This window comes from Camelus bactrianus, chromosome 3 (assembly GCF_048773025.1).
Source record: "Camelus bactrianus isolate YW-2024 breed Bactrian camel chromosome 3, ASM4877302v1, whole genome shotgun sequence".
NCBI classification, from domain to species: Eukaryota; Metazoa; Chordata; class Mammalia; order Artiodactyla; family Camelidae; genus Camelus; species Camelus bactrianus.
This window is the reverse complement of record NC_133541.1, coordinates 5,256,076-5,278,512: the sequence shown is the minus strand read 5'-3', so window position 1 is coordinate 5,278,512 and position 22,437 is coordinate 5,256,076. Positions and strand designations below refer to the sequence as shown.

The following is a 22,437-nucleotide window of genomic DNA, read 5'->3' as shown; positions in this document are numbered from 1 at the left end:
GTGTGCCCTGTGGATGGCTCTCGGGCTGGGGCTGCAGCTAGAGAGAAGCACTGATAGAGAGAAGCACTGAGGTGTGTGCGTGTGCGCATGTGTGCGTGTGTGTGTCCGAATGTGTTAAATACTCAGGGCAAGGACTTTCTATCTGGGCACCTCCCAGATGCTACGCAGCCCAGGTTGCTTCCTTCCTAAGGATTCAGCTCCGGGGATACACATAGAAAGACGGCTTTTAATGACAGTCCCAATCAGAGCACCTACCTGGGACCAGTGCACCCACCTGGGACCAGTGCACCCACCTGGGACCAGTCACCCTACCTGGGGCCAGTGCACCAACCTGGGACCAGTCACCCTACCAGGGGCCAGTGCACTCACCTGGGACCAGGTGGACACAAGCCACTGCAGCTTCTTGTGCTTGTGGCAGCGCCTGAGCAGACAGGCCTCGTGCATCCTGGGCTTGGGCTCCGAGGCGCAGACGGCGTCGGGCAGCAGCTGCGCCCTGGCCGAGGCGCTGGTGCTCTTACAGGCCACGGACCTCTTCCTCCACCCCTTCCCGCAGGTTCGTGAGCACTGCGCAGGGAGAGATCAGCCAGGCGTGCATCAGATCGGGCTCGGGGTCCCAGGCCACGGGCCCCACAAGGCCCAGTGCGAATCCACAGGGGGAGCCCGGCTCCCACCCCCACGCCAGCCCTGCCCCGGTTACCTCGGCCCAGGGCCCAGTGCTCCACGCGGGTGGGCAGCTCTGAGTGTGGCAGGCCTGGCGGCTGGAGGGCACGGGCTGAGGACACAGGCTGGCCGAGACCCGCTCCGATTTGTAGTGTGCCCGCCGCGTGCACTGGACGGGACGGCTCTGCGTGCCCCCACCACATGTCCGGCTGCAGGCACTCCAGTTCCCCACGGACCAACTGGGGGGAACAGAGAGACCTCTGGTGAGGGATAATGCCACCTCTTCGGAGCGGAGGGCCACATCTGTTGGGGGCGATGGGCATTGGCCAGCATCATACCCCACTTACTGTCTACAGTTATTTCCAGGGTCCCAGCGGCCTCCCCGGCCCCTGCTGCTTCTCAAGCCTCTGATTAGCATTCCTGATTGTCATGTGTCCCCTCCCCTGGCTTTCAGGGTCATCTGTCATTGGAAATAACTCCCCTCAACCCAGTGTGTCTGTCTCCCCTCTTTTTCCTAAAGGGAAAATTTCAAACATAGACAAAAATAAAGGACCTCCCAGTCCCCATCCACCTGTATTCAAAAACTATCAGTTCATGACCCTCCCATCCCTTCAGTATTTTGAAGCAAATTCTAGACATGTTAATATTTCAGTACACACCTCTAGGAGATAAAGATTCTGTGGTTTTTCAGCAGAACTACAATGCCATCATGGCGTCAACACCTTAACGATCATCCGTTATCGTTCAGTATCCGATGTTCCACTCCCAACTGCATCATCAACGTCTTTATTCTTCCGCTGTTTATTTGTCACAGAAAAACCAACCCCTGACTGCGTCTCCACGGCCTGTTTTGCTGATTTCAGGACTTCACAAGTTACATCTCTGTGCTGTCGCTTAACACGCTCCTTTGTCCTCTGCACTTCCTGTAACTTAGTGTTTGGACCCAAAGGGTTTGTCAGATTCAGGTTTTTGTTTTTTGTGACAACTTCGAAAGTGATGGCTTCCAGTAGGAGGCTCATAACGTCTGGTCACCTTATCTTCAATTTGTTAGCAGCTGTTGATGCTTGAGAACGTCTCTTAAAGCAACCTTTCTTTCCCCTGGTTATAAACACATTCCTTGTCGACCAGCATGTGGGCAGGTGATGGAGGTGGTGGTGGTGGGGTCCAGTTCAGCCTGACATCACCGTTTGCTCTCAGATAAGCCTGAGTGTGTCTGCGTAGCCCTCGGCTGGCTCTGCACAAGTTCCCCCACAGGAGGGCTGAGGGCGCAGGGGGAGTAGGGCCCATCAGGTTGGGGAGAGCCGGGAGGGGAAGACGTGGTCCCGGAAGGAGGCCCCTTTTGGCTGGAGGGCCTTGGGCCCTTCCAGGACACGGCCATTTGGACTCTAAGAGAACGTGATGATTTTCACGCACATTGGTGTGGTCTCCCTGTTCAGGGCATTCAAGCAAAAACTGAAAATTCTATGGGAAACTTGAGGCCCAAGGCGCTCTGCGTTTGTGGGTGTGGAAAATCATCCCCAAGGAGAAGGTGGAGCAGCGGTCTCCCCCCTTCAGACAGTGCAGAGACCTCCCCCGCCCCCACAGCCTGCGCCAGCAACGGGTCCCCACCGCCCAGTGTCCAGCTGTCGGCGTGATGGGACATGGAGGGACAGCAGGGCATGGGGAGCTGTCAGGAGGCCCCCCCGGCCGAGTCTGTGAGGAGCTCGGGTTCCCGGGCGGGAATGCCCTGCCTTCTGTTCCACAGCATCTCTGAGTCTGAGCTGATGCAACAGGATTGTCCCCTGATCATTGAGATAAAACTAAGAGTCTGTGAAGATGCCCAGTGGTGCCCCTTTGGCTTGGTGATCTCCATCCTTTTCCCTGACTTGATGCCCCGACAGTCACACACCGGCTGAGGCGCCAAAGCAGCGGCCAGAAAGCTTGGCCGGGGGTCTTTCCAGAGCCTCTCGGAGACGCCGCACCGACAGGAGAGGTTCTGTGAGGTCCGGAGTGCATGCGCCAAGTTCCACCGGGAGAGACCTGACGAGGGGGGCAGAAGCTGCTCGTCACCCCTCCCAGGGATAAAGATCCGGAATTAACGCCTCACCTCTGATTTGGGTGCTTTCTCTGTGTGATGTGGGGGTGCGTGTGCATGTGTGTGTGTGTAAATATATATTTTTAACATGACTGAAGGCAGACAGTATATGAAACTTTTAAATTCAGCATTTTTTTTTAGTTTTTTTTTTAATTTTATTTTTTTCATTTTTTTAATCGAAGTTCTGGGGATTGAACCCAGGACCACGTGCATGCTAGTCACACACCACACTCTGCCACTGAGCTATACCCACCACTCCCCCTTAAATTCAGCATTTTTACAATTCCACGTTTACAACACACATTTTTCTCATGCTGCAAAGACTTTGTGAACGTATTTTCAGCGTCTGATATTTCACAGTACAGAACGTGCATACGAATATCTGAATAAGGAAATAAAGGCACAGAGGATTGGGTCCCGTGCTCTAGGAGACACACCTCCTGAGTCGGACCAGTTCCAGGTGAGTCATGCCTCCAAGATTTCCGAGCAAAATGACGAGCACTTTCTCTCGAGTTCTCAAAGGGATCTGTGACCTAAATCATTCTGGAGCCTGCTTTTGGACCCTTGTGAAAGTTCTAGAGAGAAATGAGGCAGTGGGGGAAGGAGAGGGAACCCGGTGACACTTCCTGGGCGGGAATGGAAGTGACCCCACCCCAGGGGTCTCGGCAGCCCTGACGCACCAGCCCCCGGCGCCTTTAGGCTGAGCTGTGCCCTGGTGGGTTTACTTACCTCCGTTTGTAGAAGCCTGGAACTATTTTATACCAAGCGTTCCTCATGAACAGACTCTCTCATATTTCTAAGAAAATTATTAAACAACCGTAATGCAAAGTTTTACTCACATCAACAGAAACTGCTGGGTGTGTAGGAATTGTTCCACATCAGCCGTGGAAAGGCTCCATTTTTCAGTGTCAACAAGATTAGTGGTGTGTTTTTTTCAGTTTCACGTTAAACCGTGTAAATAACGCACACTCCTCTGAGCCACCGGCTTTGCAGATGAGTCTGCACTTGAAGGCTCCTGTTGCTTTCCTGGTGTTTTTATGTTTCCTCCCACTTCTCACATTTGCTCTGTCAACCCTGCGGCCTCCTACAAGGTAACTGGTCTGTCCACACCGGGGCTGCGAAGGCGTCCTGGCTTCTCCCAGGCTTTTCACACTCCCGTGTTAAGCCCTCTGCCTCTACCCGCTTCAGCTGTTTAAGCTGTGCCGGTCCATTCTCTGCCCTCCTCTTAGCCGCACGCACATCATTAGGTAATCGTCCTGAACACAGATGGCTCCCGCGGCTTCTGGAAGTGCCAAGTGTCTGTTTTGCTTCACGGGCAGAGCCCTGGGGAGACGTCTTGATTTCGGCTCATGAAAGAGTCAAAATCCATGCCGGCTTCTGTGAGGATGTCCGAGGGCCCCGTGAGCAGAACCAGGTGCGTTCCTCTGCGAACCAGCGGCCATACCTGTCCTGCTTTGTTCTGTTTTTTTTTTTGTTTGTTTTTGTTTTTTCCCAAGTCTGCCAACTAGAACAAAACAGGTGGCTGGTATTAGCCAAATCAGTCGGGTTTCCCAGGAAAGACCTGGAGGACTCAGCCACCCGGCCGCCACGGTGCTTCCTCCGGCTGTGGGCTCCCCCCGGGCAGGGCTCACCCTCACAGCTCTCAGTGCTGCCCCGACAGGCCGGGGAGTTTATGGCCGTCACTCAGCAGTTTAGACCAGATTTCCTGGCACCATCTGTTCAGTATTCAGTATCCCTAATAGTCAATACTTTTTAGTGGTTTCTCATAAAATGACTTACCCCTCCCCATTAGAAAAATTGTAACAGTTTGGTTTTGGTTATTTAATGTTTCCTTTGAAAATGCACATTTCCAATGAGGGTACTTGGTTTAGTGCCAAACACGCTGTCATGAAGCAACACCCCACGCCACCCCCCCTTCGCCGGCAGCCACGGTGCTGTCGCTGCTGTTCAGACTCAGGGCCACCTTGGGCTGGACCAGAGCCTGCTGCTTACAGCCGACCGCCACCCACAGCCAGCCCAGGGCTGTCACTGAGCCACATCAGGACATCTCCCAGAGAGCACGGGAATTGCCATCAAGGGCTAGCTTCACTTGAGAATTGACTTTCAGTTTCTTTCTCTGTTTATTCTCTTCGAAGTTTCAAGACAAAGCCCTAAACACCGTTCCCTTTTCAGGAATAACTTGATCTTCTACAGAGTGGCCGCGCGTAACTCAGTGAAACCGCGGAGTAAGGGCCGGGCAGAACCTGGGTCACAAGGCGAACCCACAAGCAGGCAGTGTCCACAGCTGGATCTGGTTCCAGAGAGATGCGAGCTAAACACAGTGAAAGCTGACCTTGCAACAGCGTCAGTGGGTCAGTCGGTCACCACGTCCAAACACTGGCATATCCACCGCAATTTTCAAGTTGGTTTTCATTAATCCAGTCGTCCACTGCTGCTTTCCTAAATGATCTTCAAGGTCCTCGGTGATTATAAACATGGACCCTCACGTGCTCCAAACTCAGCGGTCCGGGGGCTCTCACGCTGCCGCACCGATGCGATGGGCACTGTGTGATTTTTGAAGATAGAGAGCCCTTGTCTTCATACGAAACTGCAGCGCCATCACATGTGTGAGTAATTCGAGATTTACCACACTTCTCAAGTGAAATGTTTTCAAGGTAACAACGCACATCCAACAATAAACATGTGTCAGTTGAAAAATCTGACTTTCCTGCAGGGAAAAAAAATCAGCTAACAAGTTAACTTAAAGAGAGCAGGCAGGCTGTGAGCTGCGCACAGCTGCCGAGGTCAGAGGACATGGGAGGATGAGGAAGGAGAGAAACGGGTTCCTGGACCCATCTGGCCGCTGCCCACGCACCAGCCGTCAGCTGGCCTGCTCGGTCTGCTGATGCGGGAATTACTGGTTTATGTCAAAGGATGTTTCAGCAGTCTCAGAGGAGTGCCAGCTCCCTCCAGGCAAGCTCCGGGACGGAAGTCCAGCTCTGAAAGGGCCAGCAATCTTGGTAACCAAGTGTGTCAGTGAAGGGTGTCGAAGGAGCCGTATCGTTGGACAAGCCGCTTGCACGCGGCCCTCACGCTCTCCCTTCTGGAGCCGCGCACGGAGCCCTCAGACCTCGTCCAGCTCAGGAGTAAGTGCACTAGACATGACAGCAACACGCGGACACGCACGCATCCCCCGCCCCACAGGCTGTTTGCAGGGGCGTCCTGAACCCTCTGAAGGTCTGCTGGGTGCATTCTTCTAGAAGCAACGCTGGGACTGGCTTTGGTTGTCACCTGAGAACTGAACCTCCATTACTGACAACCGGTTGGCAAGCACAGAGGTCAGATCTCAGAAGACGGAAGACCTGAAACAGGCGTCGGCTCTTGGAAGCTTACAGCTCCGTGGTTACTTCACTTTGCTCAGCCTCAGAAGTCAAATGACTTACGTCCAACGTGGAATGGAAGGAGAGGTTTACCATGAGCCAGGCACTGGACTGAATTTTTTCACCTTTAAATGCAGCATTTCTTTGCTGAATCCCACAAAGCCAAACTGCAGGACATCGAAAGCTCCCCACAAAGGAGGCAGGCACTGAGGGTGTCAAGTTTGTGGACGATGAGAAGCCAAAGGTAAGGAGATTTTTTATTATCCAGAAGCCGACATGCTCTTCCTACCAGATTTCCCTGTCTCACTATCCTGTCCTCAGGTGTCATTTTGAGAAGAATCAGTTAGATTTACAGAGCTTCACTTATGTGGGGGAAGATGGGAAACAGAATTATAAGGGGCACGCTGCTCTAAACAGCCTTCATAATCCCTTGTTTGAGCCAAAATCCTTCATTTGAGGGTTTTCTCTCTGTGGACCACGGAGGGTGTGTGCATCCCATCAACTCAAAGGAGAAGGCTCAGCTCATCAAAGGTGAGGTGGGAATCCTCAGATTCGGAATGACAGCGGAGGACTGGCTCTTCGCGAGGCTGCCCCACTGTCCGGCTTTCACAGAGCATCGGAAAAGAGAGGCTGAGTGTGCGAGCTGGGAAGGGCTCCGGACCTGGTCTGCTTTTCCCGTGGTGTCTTACGAGGGCGGTCCCTGAGGGAGCGGGAGGTGAGATCGGCTGGGGCAGGGGTGACCCACAGGGCTGTCCTCAGAACCTGCCCCGCCCTCCTGGGAAGAACGGGTATCTCTCCTGCCATCAAAGTGGGCAAGGCCACCCCCTTGCTCTCCTTTCACATCCATTCAGGACCCGACCATGGAGCCGCCTCTTTGCATCACAGACACCTCTGCTATGGAGTGAAACACCGGGTGGGAACTCCACTCAGGCAGGCAAATCAGCCCCCAGAGCCAGGTGGCAAGAGAAACTGAGGAAGGACTGAGTAGGAGGGCCTTCCTCCACTTTAACAAGTTTAACATCCCAGATTCTCGTGCCCAAGGAGACCAAGGGGCTCAGAGGACCCTGTGACCCAGCCTGGCGCTGAGACAGTGTTTCCCAAACCATAGCTGCCTTGGCGGCGGGGGGTCTGGTGGGGACGAGGAGGTTCTCAAACACCTGCATGTTCCCAGTCCTTTCTCCATCCTGCAGGAGTCACAAATCTGGGGCTGTGGGTCAGAAATCTGAATTTTTACAAAGCCCTCCTTCCACAGCCTGGTGGCCAAGATGACCATCAGGGATGGGAACACACTCTAGGAGACAGGACCCCTGGTCCTCGGGGCGGGCCAGGGCTCTGGGTCCAGGAGGTGGTAACTGCCCTCGCTCCCTCCTGCGTAGTCACGCTGTACTGGTGTTGATATATTTACTATTATGAGAACTCAGATGTGCCCATAAAACATCAGGGGAGAGCCTGGTGAATAGGTTCTTCTGCACGAAGGAGGAACCCCTCACTCCCTGTCATCGGCCAATCAGTAAAGCCCACCCAAGAGAACAGCCCTCCTGATTTTAAAGACTGTGCTTTGGAGGGGGCCCCAGCCCCAGCGACTGAGCTTCCGGGAGTGGGAGGCAGGCAGGCTCAGCCTCCTTCCGGAAGAAGACCTGCCAGGACCAGAGCGGCTGAGGAGCTGGCGTGGACCGAGCTGCCCCCTCCCGTCCCCGCCCTCCTGGCCTGACACTGATGCGCTCCGGCAAACACGTCCAGGGCCGACGCCCTTCCAGCCCTGCCGCGCAAGCCCACCCGACGGCCGGGGAGACACCCCTATCCAAGGACGGCTCCGTGGGGGGGGTGGGGATCTTCGGAAGCGTCCATCTCACTTGGGCACGAAAGGCTGTGAGAACGGACATACTCACAGCTGGAGAGACCATTTAGGTTACAAAGACCCCATTAGACCCCCTGCCCCCACCCCCAGACAGATAATTGGTGTCCACTGGTCAGGGCCAGTGTAACTCCCTACCGGAGGCTCCTCCAGTTCCTGCCCCCAGGAGGACAGAGCAGGGGGTACTCCCCAGATCAGCATGTGTCCCGGGGACACTACGTCTGTTCTGTTCTCTGGACACAAGACACACCGCCTGGATGGGAGCCTCCCTGCCGCCGGTCCGTTTCCAGCCTTCTCTACTCACTCTGAACTGACCTGCCAGACACTTGGCCATCTCTATTTTCTTGGCAAAACACCAGGGCCACACCCACCCCATGCAGAACGAGGTAGGGGGAAGGGCCAGCCTTGCCCAAGGCTGTCATCGTCCTGCTGTGGCCCGGCGACACGTGGGCACACAGGGAACCAGCCGAGGCTGCACTCATTTCCGCATCCACAGCTGCACGTGTTACTGGGATCATGTAATATAATTAAGTCTGGTGTTTCTCGATGAAAGATGAGTGTGGAAAATGAGAAGCCTGTTTCTAGGAAAACTAAGTTGAATCTTTGCATGACTCAGTAGAAGTCAGTCACGAAACGGAACTGTGGTCAGCTTAGGCGTGGCTGAGACCAAAGTAATATTTGGAGGAAAAATTAAAAACATAAGATGTTTTTGTACTCAGATGGATGGGACAAGTAAACTGAACATCTCAGGAACTGGGCATATTTTAGGCAGATAATCAACTTAGATCTTTAACAGGCAGATCTCTACTCAAAATCAGCTTTGACTCTCATGAAAATAATTAGCAGATGGATGCACATTTATGTATTTTAAGTGAAAATTAAAGTTCCAGGTGGGTATGTGTGTGTGCTTAAATGATATTCCCTTAATTTATTTCATCAGTGGACAAACTCATGGTCACCACAATTTTTATTCACGTACTGTTCTCTCTCCTTGATCAGGAGGCTGGATCTCTTCTCTCTTCCCCTCACACAAAGGATGTGAGCGCAGAAAAGGAGAAAGGAAATTGGGACCAAACAGCCATAAGAAGCAATTGTTTCGAACTGTCCGTAGGTCACATCTCACGCTCATCGAGCTAGGAGTGTGTCCCCTGCCATCGTCAGAAAAAGAGTGGCAGGACTCGCAGCTCACACGTGAACACGGCTAGAACACTGTGACCCCTTCACATGCCTCTTTTGGTGACCTTCTCACATCCCAGAAAATCACCCTTCAAGTCCTGCCCCTCTCCGGGGCCCTGACCACAGGCTCACAAGGTCACTCACGGCTTTGTGGCTTCACTTCCCATGACATGTGTTGTGTGTGCTGCTTTCAGGCCACTCCATGCATTCACTTTGTTGAGGCGACAAGTAAATGCATGTCACCCGTTAACAACCATGGGCCTACAGCCTGAGGGCCACGCACACCAGGCACGTGGCTCAGCCAAACCCTCTGTGGGGCCTCGAGGGTCTTCAAGAAAGGCTGTGAGCGTCACACACAAAATAAAACTCTCAATGGTTAAAGACTTAAGCAGAAGACAAGACACGATAAACCTCCTAGAGGAGAACAGGCAAATTACCATATGACACACATCTCAGCAATGTTCTCCCAGGGCAGTCTGCCTGGGTGATGGGAATAAAGGAAAAAGTAACAAATGGCACCTAATTAAACTCATAAGCTTTTGCACAGCAAAGGAGACCATAAACAAAACAGGCAAAGGAAAGGAATGGGAGAAAACATTTGCAAAAGATGAAACTGACAAGGACTTAATTTTCAGAGTATATAAACAGCTCATACAACTTAATAACAAAAAACAAACAACCCAATCCAAAAATGGAAAAAGATCTAAACAAGCAATTCTCCAGTGAAGACATACAAATGGCCAATAAGAACATGAAAAAATGCTTAATATTGCTAATTATCAGAGAAATGCAAATCAAAACTCCAATGAAGTATCACCTCACGCTGGTCAGAATGGCCAACATTCAAAAGTCCATAAACAATAAATGCTGGAGAGGGTGTTGAGAAAAGGGACCCCTCCTACACTGCTGGTGGGTATGTAGTTTGGTGCAGCCATTATGGAAAACAGTATGGAGATTCCTCAAAAAACTAAAAACAGACTTACCGTAAGATCCAGCAATCCCTCTCCCGGGTACACATCTGGAGGGAACTCTAATTGAAAAAGACACCTGCATCCCAATGTTTATAGCATCACTATTTACAACAGCCAAGACATGGAAATAACCTAAATGTCCGTCGACAGATGACTGGATAAAGAAATTGTGGTGTATACATACTACAGCCTATTCAGTCATAAAAAAGAATAAAATAATGTCATTTGCAGCAACCTGGATGGACATGGAGATCATCATTCTAAGTGAAGTGAGCCAGAAAGAGAAAGAAAAATACCATATGATATCACTTATATGTGGAATCTAAAAAAAAAAAAAAAAAAAAAAAAAGACACAAATGAACTCATTGACAAAACAGAAACAGACTCACAGACATAGGAAACAAACCTGTGGTCACCAGGAGGGGAAGAGGGTGGAAGGGATACATTGGGAGTCTGAGATTTGCAGATTCTAACTACTATGTATGAAATAGATGAACAACACAGGGAGGTGCTGTAGAGCACAGGGAACTGCATTCAATACCCTGTAGTAACCGATAATGAAAATGAATATGAAAACCAATATACGTATGTTCACGTATGACTGAAGCATTGTGCTGTACACCAGGAATTGACTCAACATTGTAAACTGTCTACACTTCAGTAAAAAAATAATAAAATTAAAAAAAAAAAAGAATGGCTGTGAAAAGAGATGTACAAACACCCTGGAAGAGGGGTGAGCGTTAAGATAGACCACATGGGAAGCCAAGGTGAGAGGGCTGGTGGCGGAGTGGCAAGAAGGGGTCCAGTAACCAAGGAACTGGGACAAAGAGGACAGAGCACTTGCAGGGCCTGGCCCTGGAGGACCCTGGGGGCCATGTAAGGGGGTTTGGGTTCCAAGCCTGTGACAACGAGAGGCATGCAAGCCTTGATGAAGAGGAGAGTCTACGCTGGGTCTGCATTTTAGAGGGATCCCAGCCACTGCAGAATGGATGAGAGATACAGGGAGCTGGGCTGGTGGAGGAAAGCCAACCAGAGCTGTGGGGGTTGCCAGGGTGAGATGCTGGTGTCCCGACTATGGCCGCGGAGGTGGGCTTGTCTCGTGAGAGGTAGCCATTCTCTCTGTCCACAGAACCTACGGTTCAGAATTTGACATTTCATCAGTGCCTTTGTGGATCTCCCAGGTCTAAGCATAGGCAATACACCCCACACCCGCTGAAGAACTGACAGTGAGCATCACCATCCTCACTTCGTGGATATAGAGGTACGTTAGTAGCTAAATATAGTAATATTCCTGAAACTTCCCAGTGGGGTCGCCATACCATCTATGTTTGAGAGGATTTACTCTTGCCTGTGGTGTGGATACAGAATTTCACAGGATTATAACCACGTCCAAGTGCTTGGCGAAGCCCTGCTCAAGTCCATGGTCCTGGCATGAAGACCCCTGGGTCTGACCCAGCGTGAGGTGGCTCCACCCGCCTCAGCCGTGTGCCCGTTGGGAAATCACTGAATGTCTGTGTCCATTTTCTCATCTGCAAAGTAGAGATGATCAGTCTCTGCCCTACGAGGAGTGGGAAGACCGATGGGTTAGCACAGTCGGGGCTGCTGAAGGGTCAGCCATGGTTCCCATGACTTATCCCTGCATCTCCTCCTCTCCTTCTCTTCTCCCTCTGCTCCTCAGCCCTCACCTGGGGAGGCGAGCGCATTCACATCCAGTCCACCTGGTGCAACAAATACAGCCCTTCAGTCTGTCGACGCAACATACAAACGACGAGGGAAAGCCATGCTTCCTTACTGCATTCGTGTTATTTTATACATACTTTTTGAAAATCATTGAGAAGCTGATAAGGACATGACTAGTAAATTTGAATTTTGAAAAAACGAAAGAAAATCACAAAGACATGCCCATTAATTTTGTTGTATCACTTCTAAGTGATTTTCTGATTGTGGGTAAAAATATTGTGACAGAGGGATCATGCTGTTGAAAACCTGCAATTTTAGGATATTCACGCTTTAGATAATTATTGGGAAATTTTAGAATTAGGTTCTAAAAATGGTGATGGGGGAAGGATGAAGAAATATGGGAAACATGCCCCCAAGGAAAGGTAATTAAATACATTTATTCATATCCAAAGAATGCTGTAAAGGCTCTGGGCAGGTGTACCTCCTCTGTTTGGTTGTTCCTCACCTGAGACCAGAACAAAAACAACCGGTCATTGGTGAAAGAACACGGCAGTCAGGTTCTACACAGAGAAGGTTTGTAAAAGAAACTACTGGTATCCCCCTCTTAAAAAGCCTGTCTTTCAAAAGGAAAAGGTAATTAGACACTCGGAGAACCCCCGAGAGACGCTGCAGAAGCCTACTGCGTGGAGAAACGAGGAGAGCCTGGGACTCCTAGAACTGCTTTCAGGCAACACCTTATCGAGGAGCGTTCCCGAAGGAGAAGGGGTTCTTCTCCCACTACATGCAGAGAAAACGATGTCACGCCACCCACAATGTTCAGACGTTTTCATAGCTGCCTAGGAAATTATATGATTTCGGCCAAAACCAGCTGTGTGAATATGAGCTTGCATGTTGCACAGATCTGTGGATTCTGCCTCTAATTGACTTCTTGACTTAGAGCAACATTCCTGTCCTGAAGACAGGCCTTTCTCCTAATTGAGAAAGGATAATAAAACATGTTACCCAAATCACTGAGAAGACAAGTGTATTCCTAAACACATCATCGGACTCCTTCTGAAAGACACCTGCCCACTAACGGTCAGCGGACGGTACACCTAAACTAGGGTCGGTTTTTCCCAGCCGTTGGAATCTGTGGCTGCAATAACATTAACACTTACTTTGCCCCCAGAAAGAGCAGCAGACAGTAGAGACATTTCCTGTTAGGACACCCATTTTGCTGGACAGAGGCTTTCATCCAGCCCAGGAGTTGGCAAACATTTTACTCAAGGGCCAGAGCGTATGCATTTTTGGCTGCTGGCCAGGCGATTGCAACTACTCAAGCTCTCCGTGGCCGGGACGAGGCAGCCGGCAGCAGCGTGGACACAAATGGGCAGGTGGGTCCAGTAAAACCTAATTTACAGAATCGGGAGGCGGGCTGCCTGTGCCCCTGTGTGCCAGCCCTGGACTTAAACCAGCTCCACTCAGGGGGAAGAGGACCGAACACATCTGCAGAAACCAGGAAGCACAGGGTATTTACAGGATGGCCGGGATGGTTTTAGAAGGTGGGGGCATCGGAGCTGCAGGCCTATCTCGAGTGTGGCCAGAGCTGATTCCTCAGGGGGAAGGGGCCAGGCTACCTCGCTGTGGGAAACAGATGTGAACAACAAAACAACAGCAGCAAAAGCAACCAGCCCCACAGGTGAAATCTTGAAGTTCTAGCAAAATAGTCACAAATTTTAAAGAGACACTGAGGCCCAAAGCAGATGGCTTTAAATATGGCAAGAATTGGGAAGGGGCCGAGCAACCCCTCACAGAGCTCAGTGAAGGGACAGCCAGGCTCTAAGCTCTGGGGAGCACAGCCCAGTGACCTGGGCACCATTCCTTACTCCATTTCGTTGAGGATGAGAGTGAAACACAGGAAGGTCTTACAAGCCGTGTGGGCTAGGCTTTGAGCCCAGAGTCCAGTTTCAGAGCCCGGGAGCCTCCTGGGTCTCTTTCCACGCACACCCAGTGCCTGCTCTGTTCCTTGCGCTGTTCCGCATGCATATGCAGGTTAAGCCACTCCCACACAAATCCGTTCAGCGACCCCAGGGGAGGTGCCGTCAGAATTCCTGTTTTACAGATGAGGAAACCGAGGCCCAGAGATGGTGAAAGCGTTTGATGCTGCTTTCAGGTTCTAGATGATCAAGGTCACACAGCTGGGAAGCAGAGGGGCAGGGAGACCACGCAGAGAGCTGTGTCTTATGGCCCAGCCTGCCGTAGCCCTGCTCAGTGAATCCAGGCTTCAGCAAGGCCAGCCTTTCAGCTGGGGAAATCTAATGAGGCAGCCATCTAAGGTGGCTTAGCTCTAAAAAGTCGGAGGAGAAATGAATGTATTCAGGAATTTTGAGGGCATTACACATCTTAATTGGACGGTTGCAAATTTTATGTGTATTTATTTCATACTCGGTAAGTGTGGAATTCACTGCTCTAGGTAAAAGCTGTGTCTTTCTGCTTTATGGCTAATTACCAGGCAGCAGTTTTTTTTTGAAAAGTCCTTAATGAGTCAGTATTGGGTCGGGGGCAAAATACTTAGTAGGGCCGCGTGCCTTCCAAGCAGCTTTGCTCCTAGTCACGACGACGTTCAGATTTCCTGTAGTGTCTGAAGTCTCTTCTCTGGCTTCTCAAAAGAAGCTGTTAGCAAGGTGCTTGGGAAAGTCTATGCGTCTAATGAATTTAAATGCTCCACAAGTGACTTAGGTTCATTTTTCTCCCCTTTAAAATGAATGATCTTCCCACAGGAGACGGTTTAGTTCATCTCTCAAGGTGCAAAATGCACTTTAAGTCACAGAAGAGTCACTGGGAACTTCGTCCCGGCTCACTTCCTCGGGACTCTCGTTTTCCTGGGGAGGAACGCCAGCTTCCTGCTCCAACACAGGAGGTGAGCCCTCCCCACTGTGGCTTCGGCCTTTTATGAGAAGGATTTTAAAATGATGCCAGCCCTCCGCCTACAGTTTCAGGCTTTTCTGGTATCTGTGCTCTTGGGTTTCTTGGACGTTCACTCCTAGATAAATGCTTTGAAATGATCTTCTCCAGACACACAAGTCAATTTTCTAAGAATGCTTTCCAGGCGGCCTCGCCCAGCACATCTGGACGGTGTGAGCCAGAGCACAGCCACTCAGTTCCCAAGGCTCATGCCCGGGACCGGGACAGGGCGCCCCAAGGGTCTGTGCCAAGTGGGATTGGTCAGTTCGGGCCATCCACTGAAGGTTTATGTACCAGTGTTACCAAGAATGGCCATAAATCCATTGGGTTTTATAAGAGAAACCAAGGAAGCAGATCGAATCCATCTTGTACACAGGGCAAATCTGTCAGCACACCGACTCCATGGATGAAACCCATGTCAGCATCCCGCACAGAGTTTCAGTCACATTCTCTGCTGGGAGGTTAGAGGGACACCAGGGCCACAGGCTCACACAACCCAAGTCCACGAGGTGGCCACAGAGCCTTCTGAGCAGCTAGCATGCTAGAACGAAACAGAACTGGTACCCTCAGGTCCTTGCTTTCTTTTTTTTAATTTATGACAGCAGTGATGCTGACTGAATGACGCAGTCAGAGGTGTGCGCCTGCGCGGGGCTCTGGGTGAAGAATTTAGAAGCAAAGGGCAGAAACGACAGCAGACACACGAATGTTCACTGTAGTTTCCACAAAATGATGGCAGGATGTGACTTTTTACGACGATTTCAAAGAACTTCTAAGTTTCATCTTTTAAGCTGTCAAACAGCTTCCAAACTGCGTTGAAGGCACCTCATGCCGTGATGATTTTTCTGACCGCGGGAGGCCATTAGGCCGGGAGCCTGCCAGGAATGTCCGCTTCACATCTGACGCTGAGTCCTCTTTCTCCACAAGGCTGGAACCCTTCCACTCTCTGCAGGGAGGACTTCTCACCGTCGCACTTTGAGGAGATTAATCGGATCCAGGAAATGAACACACAGAGTATGTAGAACAATATTTACGTAACCTCCCGGCTCCGGTCCCTGTGAAACAACCGTCTTCAGTTGCCTTCATTCTTCTTCAAGACGCTGCAGATTAGTTATTTCTTGTTTTCTTACTAGGTCTTAGGTACTTGTTGGTTGAATTTTTTCCCATCGGGTGGGTCTTACACATTAGTAAATACCGAAAGGTTGTAACACTTTCAAGAATATTTAGTTAAATAATATTGGTAGTTATTTGATGACTCAAATAAATAAACTAATCATTATATAACAAAATACTGTTTTAGTCCTTGGAATCAACTTCCTAATCTAAAGCTTCAGATATCACATCACAAAATCTATCAGATGAATCGTGTGGTAAATGTTATATTCATCCACTGCCCTTAAAAACATGGATGAGAGAAGACTAGGAGGAGAAGAAGAGGCACGCGCTACCCTAGCATCTCATTAATGCTATTTCCTGCACTACAATCAATATAATTTAGTAACTTATGCTAAAAAAGAGCCTTATAATTAGGCTAAAATAACCTAATAATTCAATGGTATTTACATTTTCTATCTAGACATAATACTCTAGTGATATTTAAATAGTTTCACATATGCTCAATATTCTTATAATGAATTGAGGCAGAGAGAAGCCCCACATGTAAAGACTTCATTCTCTAACTCAGCTGGTTTAAATGACTCAAATTGGGACGGCAGCCAACCAGTATAGCATTTATGATAATTTATTCCAATATATCATATGCAGAACGTGGAAACGATGTCTGGGTAGTTTAGACAGTATGATGATGTCTTTCTTTAACTGCCCACATGATGTAAGGTCTACAGATACACAAGTGGCCATTAGAGAATTGGACAAGTGTTCACAGACACGGGATATAAATCTGTGAGAAATTCGCTTCTCTGAACTCAAGAAAAGGGCCTCCTGAGGAAGAACCAGTAAAGACATCTGAAAATGCTATGGCCAGTGGAGGGCTGAATACAGAGTCCTGTGTATGGCTCACTGTGTGTCACAGTCTAACAGACATGCAAGGACGTTGAACAGGCTGTGCAAATTTTCATTGTTCTAGAGAAACCAAGACATATTCCAAGTCCTCAACAGTCTATAGTCAGATGATCTAGACTGATGAATCCAATGCCAAAAGTCCTCTAGTCTGCTGAGTTTCAATAATTACTAATCACCTTATTTTGCCCAATAGGGTTTTTTTTTTTTAATAGCTTACTTTGTGAAGTTGATAAATCAAAAATGAATGGCTAAAGCATACTATCTTAAATAGTGTAGGTAATTAAAGCAGATTTAGAGATATATGTATGTTTCCTAAATAACCAGAGTAGTAAAAAAGAGATGGCCATAAATCAAAAGTTAGAAAAGTGACAGTAGGGAAACATTAAATAACTGAAAATTAGAAGGAAGCTTAGATGAAATAATTACTACAAGACTTATCTATTGAAAAACAGCACACAAATAAAATCACAGAACAATCTTATCAAATGTGTGAAAAATCATAAAGAAATGTTATAAAATTAAAGCTACCAATGTGGTAAAAAAAAATACACAGTGGTCACGTGGGGTTCATGATAGGAATGCAAGGATGGTGCGATTAACCGCACATTCCAGGTCTCATTCATCTCAGGCTAGAGAATGAGATGTTCTTTTTCCTTTTCTTCACAAATTTAATGTCAGAAGTGTTCACTTGTTTGAATTATGGAAGTGCTTCTTAGTTCAAGTGTCCTCCAGTGACTTGGGGGCTGACAGAGTGTCACCTACACAAACACTGAGAACATCAGTCAACACTCAGTATGTGGACCCTTGGCTCCCGTGAGGTTCCATCTTTTGCATGAGGAACACAGACCTGTGTGTATAGAGAAGGCCAATGCTCTTGATCAGACCCTGAGGTGACAGTGTCCTGTGGGCTTCCTCAGAGAAAGTGGGTAGGACGCACACTTCTACCCTGTGCTATGTGAAGAACCTCCCAAACTTCTTAGAACAGATTTGTCAACTTCTTTTCTTAAAATCTCTCCACTTTTGCCATAAAACTGTTATATCAGGAGGAAACATATTAGCTAAAATTCAGTAACACCTGAGAAAACAGAAACAAGTGGAGTTTTCACAAGATAAACAGAAATGCAATGGGCAACTCCTATCAAGTACAGAGCCGGCGCTTACTTGTAAAAGGACATACTCAGTGTCTTGTAATAATCACAAATGGAAAAGAATCTAAAGAGAATATATATATTCTATTATATATATATTCCAAATATATATATATAACTGAGTCACTTTGCTGTATACCTGAAATGAACACAAAATTGTAAATCAACTATACTTCAATAAAAATATAATGCATAAAGATTTCACTCATAATATTAATAAAATTATGAAGCATTCAGGAAAAATATAAATACATTCACTTATGGAAATACATCTGTGAATTGTTCTTGAAGGATTCAATGACCAAATGGAGGAATGAAGAAGAAAAAAATTGCTTTCTGGTTGGCAGCTTCCATATTTTCAAGATATCAATTTTGTCTAAATTAATCTAATAATGCAGTGTAATCCCAGTTGAAATTTCAAAAGGATTCTTTTTTATTCTTTAACTTGACAACATGAATATAAAATGCATCTGGAAAAAGCATTCAAGAAGAGCCAGAAAAATTTTAGGAAAGACAAGTCATTCATAAAATGCTATAGCCATCAAACAGTGAGATTCTGGCTGAAAGAATAAACCATCCACAAAAGAAAGGCTTGCAGACACAGTAAACAGTTTTATGGTTGCCAGGGAAAAGGGGTGGGAAGCGATAAATCTGGGAGTTTGAGATTTGCAAATGCTAACCACTGTATGTAAAAATAGATAAAAAATAAATTTCTTCTGTATATCATGGGGAACTATATTCAATATCTTGTAATGGCTTTTAATGAAAAAGAATATGAAAATGAATACATGTATATGTGTATGTATATATATATACACACACACATATGCATGACTGAGATGTTGTGCTGTACACCAGAAACTGACACACTGTAACTGACTATACTCCAATACAAAATTTAAAAAATTAAAAAAAAAGAATAAACCAGTTAAACAGGGAAAAGCATAAGGGCCAGTCAAACAATTATACATATGGTATATGTCATATTCATGTCACTGGTACCCAGAGTTCCATCCACATCAATTATTTATCACATCTATGATGAAGGCTGACTTTCCAAATCAGTGGGAGGAAGATGAATTTTTCAATAAATGGTGCTGGGACAGACTGCTGGGCACTGAAGAAAAACTGCAGTTGCTTTTATTTCATTCTTTACATTAAAATCAATCTCATTTTGACCAAAAGTCAAATATTTAAAGTAGCCAAAATGTCTGAAGAGAATATTTCACAACATTAGAGGATAAAAAGCTTCTAAGTAAGTTATATGAACAAGATTTTACTACAAAATACAAACTTCTGTGCATACTAACTTTAAAAATATTATGTAACAGTTATAAGAAGTGTGTCTAAGATCCTAAGACAAATTTCCATGAATGATTATCCAGAGAGTGAGGGCTATGTGTTGAACAATCAAATAATTTATCATCCAGAACCACAGGATGCTTTTCGAGGGTAAAAGAGCACTGTTATTTCTTGTGGGACAAGAGGAACTGGATGGAGTGGATAAACCGGACCGCTTCCGGGCACACTGTGGGAGTCCCGTCTTCTATGTTACACACACACACACACACACACACACACACACACCCCAATGCAGCGAAGGGAAGGAGTTGTGAAATATAATTTCCCATTGATTCACTCACACAGCACGTTCACAACTGTCTGGCTGGCTTAAGCATCCCCTTGAGATCTTTCTTGCTGTACCCCTCCGATGCCCACCTGCCCCAGTCTCCACATCTGCACCCTGGGGAGCGTGATGGTGTCCACTCACCGGGGCTACCGTGACACCTGAAGGAGTTACTCCCTCATTTCGTCCTGCATTCAATTAATGCCAGGTACTATGATTTTATCATTATCATCATCACCATCACTGGGGGGAATCCAGGTTTTGTGGGGCCTGAAGCTACTGTAATTTAGGAAAACCCTTGTAAGAAAAGTGACATCAGAACTGGAAACTTGAAATGAGGGGAGTCTTAAGGCTTCATTGGCTCCACGTAAGCCCCTAATCGCTGCCATCCCCGCACTGACATTGCATCTGGATGCTCTGGGTGTTTCTGCTTCTCTTTCCAAAGTAACCAGTGGTGACCATCACTGGCTGCACGAGAAGTACTAGGTGGGCATCTTCCACCATGAGTCAATTTCTCATGGAGAGAGAGGGTGTGGTGACCCATCGCTCTGGCTGGCTTGGAATTGAGGGAGTTCCCTAGACATGAGAGTTTTAGTTTTAAAACCAGGACAATCCTGGGTTATTTAGAATGAGTTGATCACTCTAGGGAGTAACTTACTTCCTTTTCTTTTCAATACAAAATACAGTTAACCATAGACTTGTGTAAAAATTTCTAATAATTTTTCTCCATATTTCAATTGCCTCGCTTCAGTTTACTTCTGCTAACTGCGCAGTGTGCATTTTCAGTATCTTATGACTCCTTAGTTGTGACTTTAAGCAACAATAAGAGACACCCTTAGTGAAACATGGTGGTCTGAGTGTGTGTGTTTATCTCGATTGCCTCCCCCAGTTCTAAAGGAAGCCAAGGAAGAGGATTCCCACTGGAGAGACGGACTCTAGAGAACTGGGAGAGGTGTCGGAATGGGAAGCTCGGAGACCCCAGCCCCAGCCACCTTCCCTGCTGCGCTGGGCACACATGCTGGCCCACCCCCTAACACACACACACACACCTGACGGCAGCACCCTTCTTTGGAGAAAGAGAGACTCCTGGGAGAAAATCTGGGGAGGTGGCAGAGCAGGTGAAGAATCCTGTCTCAGCCCAGAGGATGTCTAATGTGCATCCTGAGGCCCCAGTCTCAGTTCGCCTGGACAGAGAAGGGCTCCTGGGTGTGGAGGAGGCCATCCGTGTGAGAGACAAGGAGAAACACCCACCGTCCAGCTAAGAGGGGGAGGAGTGTGGAGGGAAGAGAATCGTGGGTAAGAGGAGGGAGAGAAACAAAGAGAAGGAGAAACAAGACAGAAATGAAGGAAGAGCAACAACAGGATTTTCCAAAAGGAACAGAGAGCAGCAGGATGTCTTAAAAAGAGGGGGAAAGATCAAAGACCAAAAAAAAAAAAAAAAAAAAAAAAGTATTTGTCAGATATTAGAAAATGAAGACAGCAGAAAACCTGAAAGATAAAACGTAAAAAATCTCCTAGAACAAAAAGATAAAGAGATGGACATTTGAAAAGAAAACATAGGAGCATTGAAACATGAGCCTAAGGTACTGAGATTTCAGAAGGCAAAGTCATAAAGAATGAAAGGGGAAGTTATTAAAATACTCTTTTTCCCTAAATTGAAAGGGCCCACGATGGACTCAGCAAACAATGAAGATATGACGACATTAAAGCAGATTAGAAACTCAGGAATAAATAAAAGACCCTCCAGCTCCCAGCAAGGGAGAGGAAAAAAACCAAACCGAACCAAACCACCAGCAGCAGAAAACCAGATCCCAAGAAAAGGACTGGAGCCGGATTAGCAGCAGACAGCTGAGCGGCTGCAGCACGAGGCAGACCATGATGTCACGCTCACCAAGGTCCGAGGGACAGTGACTCCCACCCCTGCATCCTGTTCTCAGACTCGCTGGCATCCCTGAGGCCTCAGACGGCTCAGCTCCCCCGACACTTTCTCAGACAGTGGAAGAGGCTGTTCCCCGGGACGGCGGGGTCCGCCGAGACAGACCTGGCCAGGCCCCGGGGACCCCGGGTTTCCCACATCCTAGAGAAGGGAGTCCCGGGATGACCTGCCCAGGTCGGAGCAGGGACAGTGGCACCGGGATGAGGTCCCCAGGGGAAAGGAGCTGAGGTCTCTGGTGTATTTAACGGTGTGCAAAGCACCGTGACAGGCGTGTGACACCTCCCCTCCTCCACCTCCTGTCCAGCCCCCATCCGCTCAGTGAAGCCTGCCGGTCACCCTACACCCCTGCCCCTACAGCTCCGACCGCCTCTGCCTTGTTCTTTTTTCTTCCTTTTTATCCATGCCTCTTATCATCTTCTAAATACGCCATAGTTTAAAACATACCCTCTGTTTAACTGTAGACTGCGTCTCTCCCTGTGCAACTCAAGACACAGACTTCTGTCTGTCTGCCGTTAATGCGTCCCAAGTGCCTGGAGCAGAGCCGGCTCTCAGCTTTCAGTGGTTAAATAATAAATCCATTAACATGAATCTTGTAGGGGTTTATGTTAAAAAAAAAAAAAACCTAAACAGGCAATTCAGGCAATTGTTACCTTTTAGAAAAATAAAATGTTATATACAAAAAGGACACAAAATCAGGGAATTCTACTCAGCCAGCAAAGAATAATCAACAATGACGTAAATGAGGAATACTAATGGGATGTCATCTTACTGGAAGGATGGAGGCAAAGGAAGTTGGCACTAGGAGAGAGCTTAGTGACGGGAGGGCCATACAAAGTGAGGCAGAACAGCCACAGCCTCCCCTGTGATGGATAAAAGGATGATCTCCAAAACCAACAAGCAGGAAAATGGCAATTACACATACGATTTAGAAACACTGCAATAGGTTCCAGAAGAGAGAACCAGCATAACTGAATTGGTTACCCCAGGTC

The 22,437-nt window shown here is 47.9% G+C and overlaps 1 protein-coding gene across 2 annotated transcripts in view; it reads right to left on the bottom strand.

Moving 5' to 3' along the window:
• ADAMTS16 (ADAM metallopeptidase with thrombospondin type 1 motif 16) overlaps positions 1–22,437 on the bottom strand; it is a 156,933-nt gene that overhangs the window by 6,328 nt on the left and 128,168 nt on the right. For both annotated transcript variants that reach the window (XM_010970363.3, XM_074355981.1), the window contains exons 19-20: positions 698–899; positions 370–564 (exon numbers count right to left, since the gene is read on the bottom strand). In XM_010970363.3, the coding sequence (XP_010968665.3) occupies positions 370–564; positions 698–899 (397 nt within the window). The remainder of the gene's footprint in view (positions 1–369; positions 565–697; positions 900–22,437) is intronic.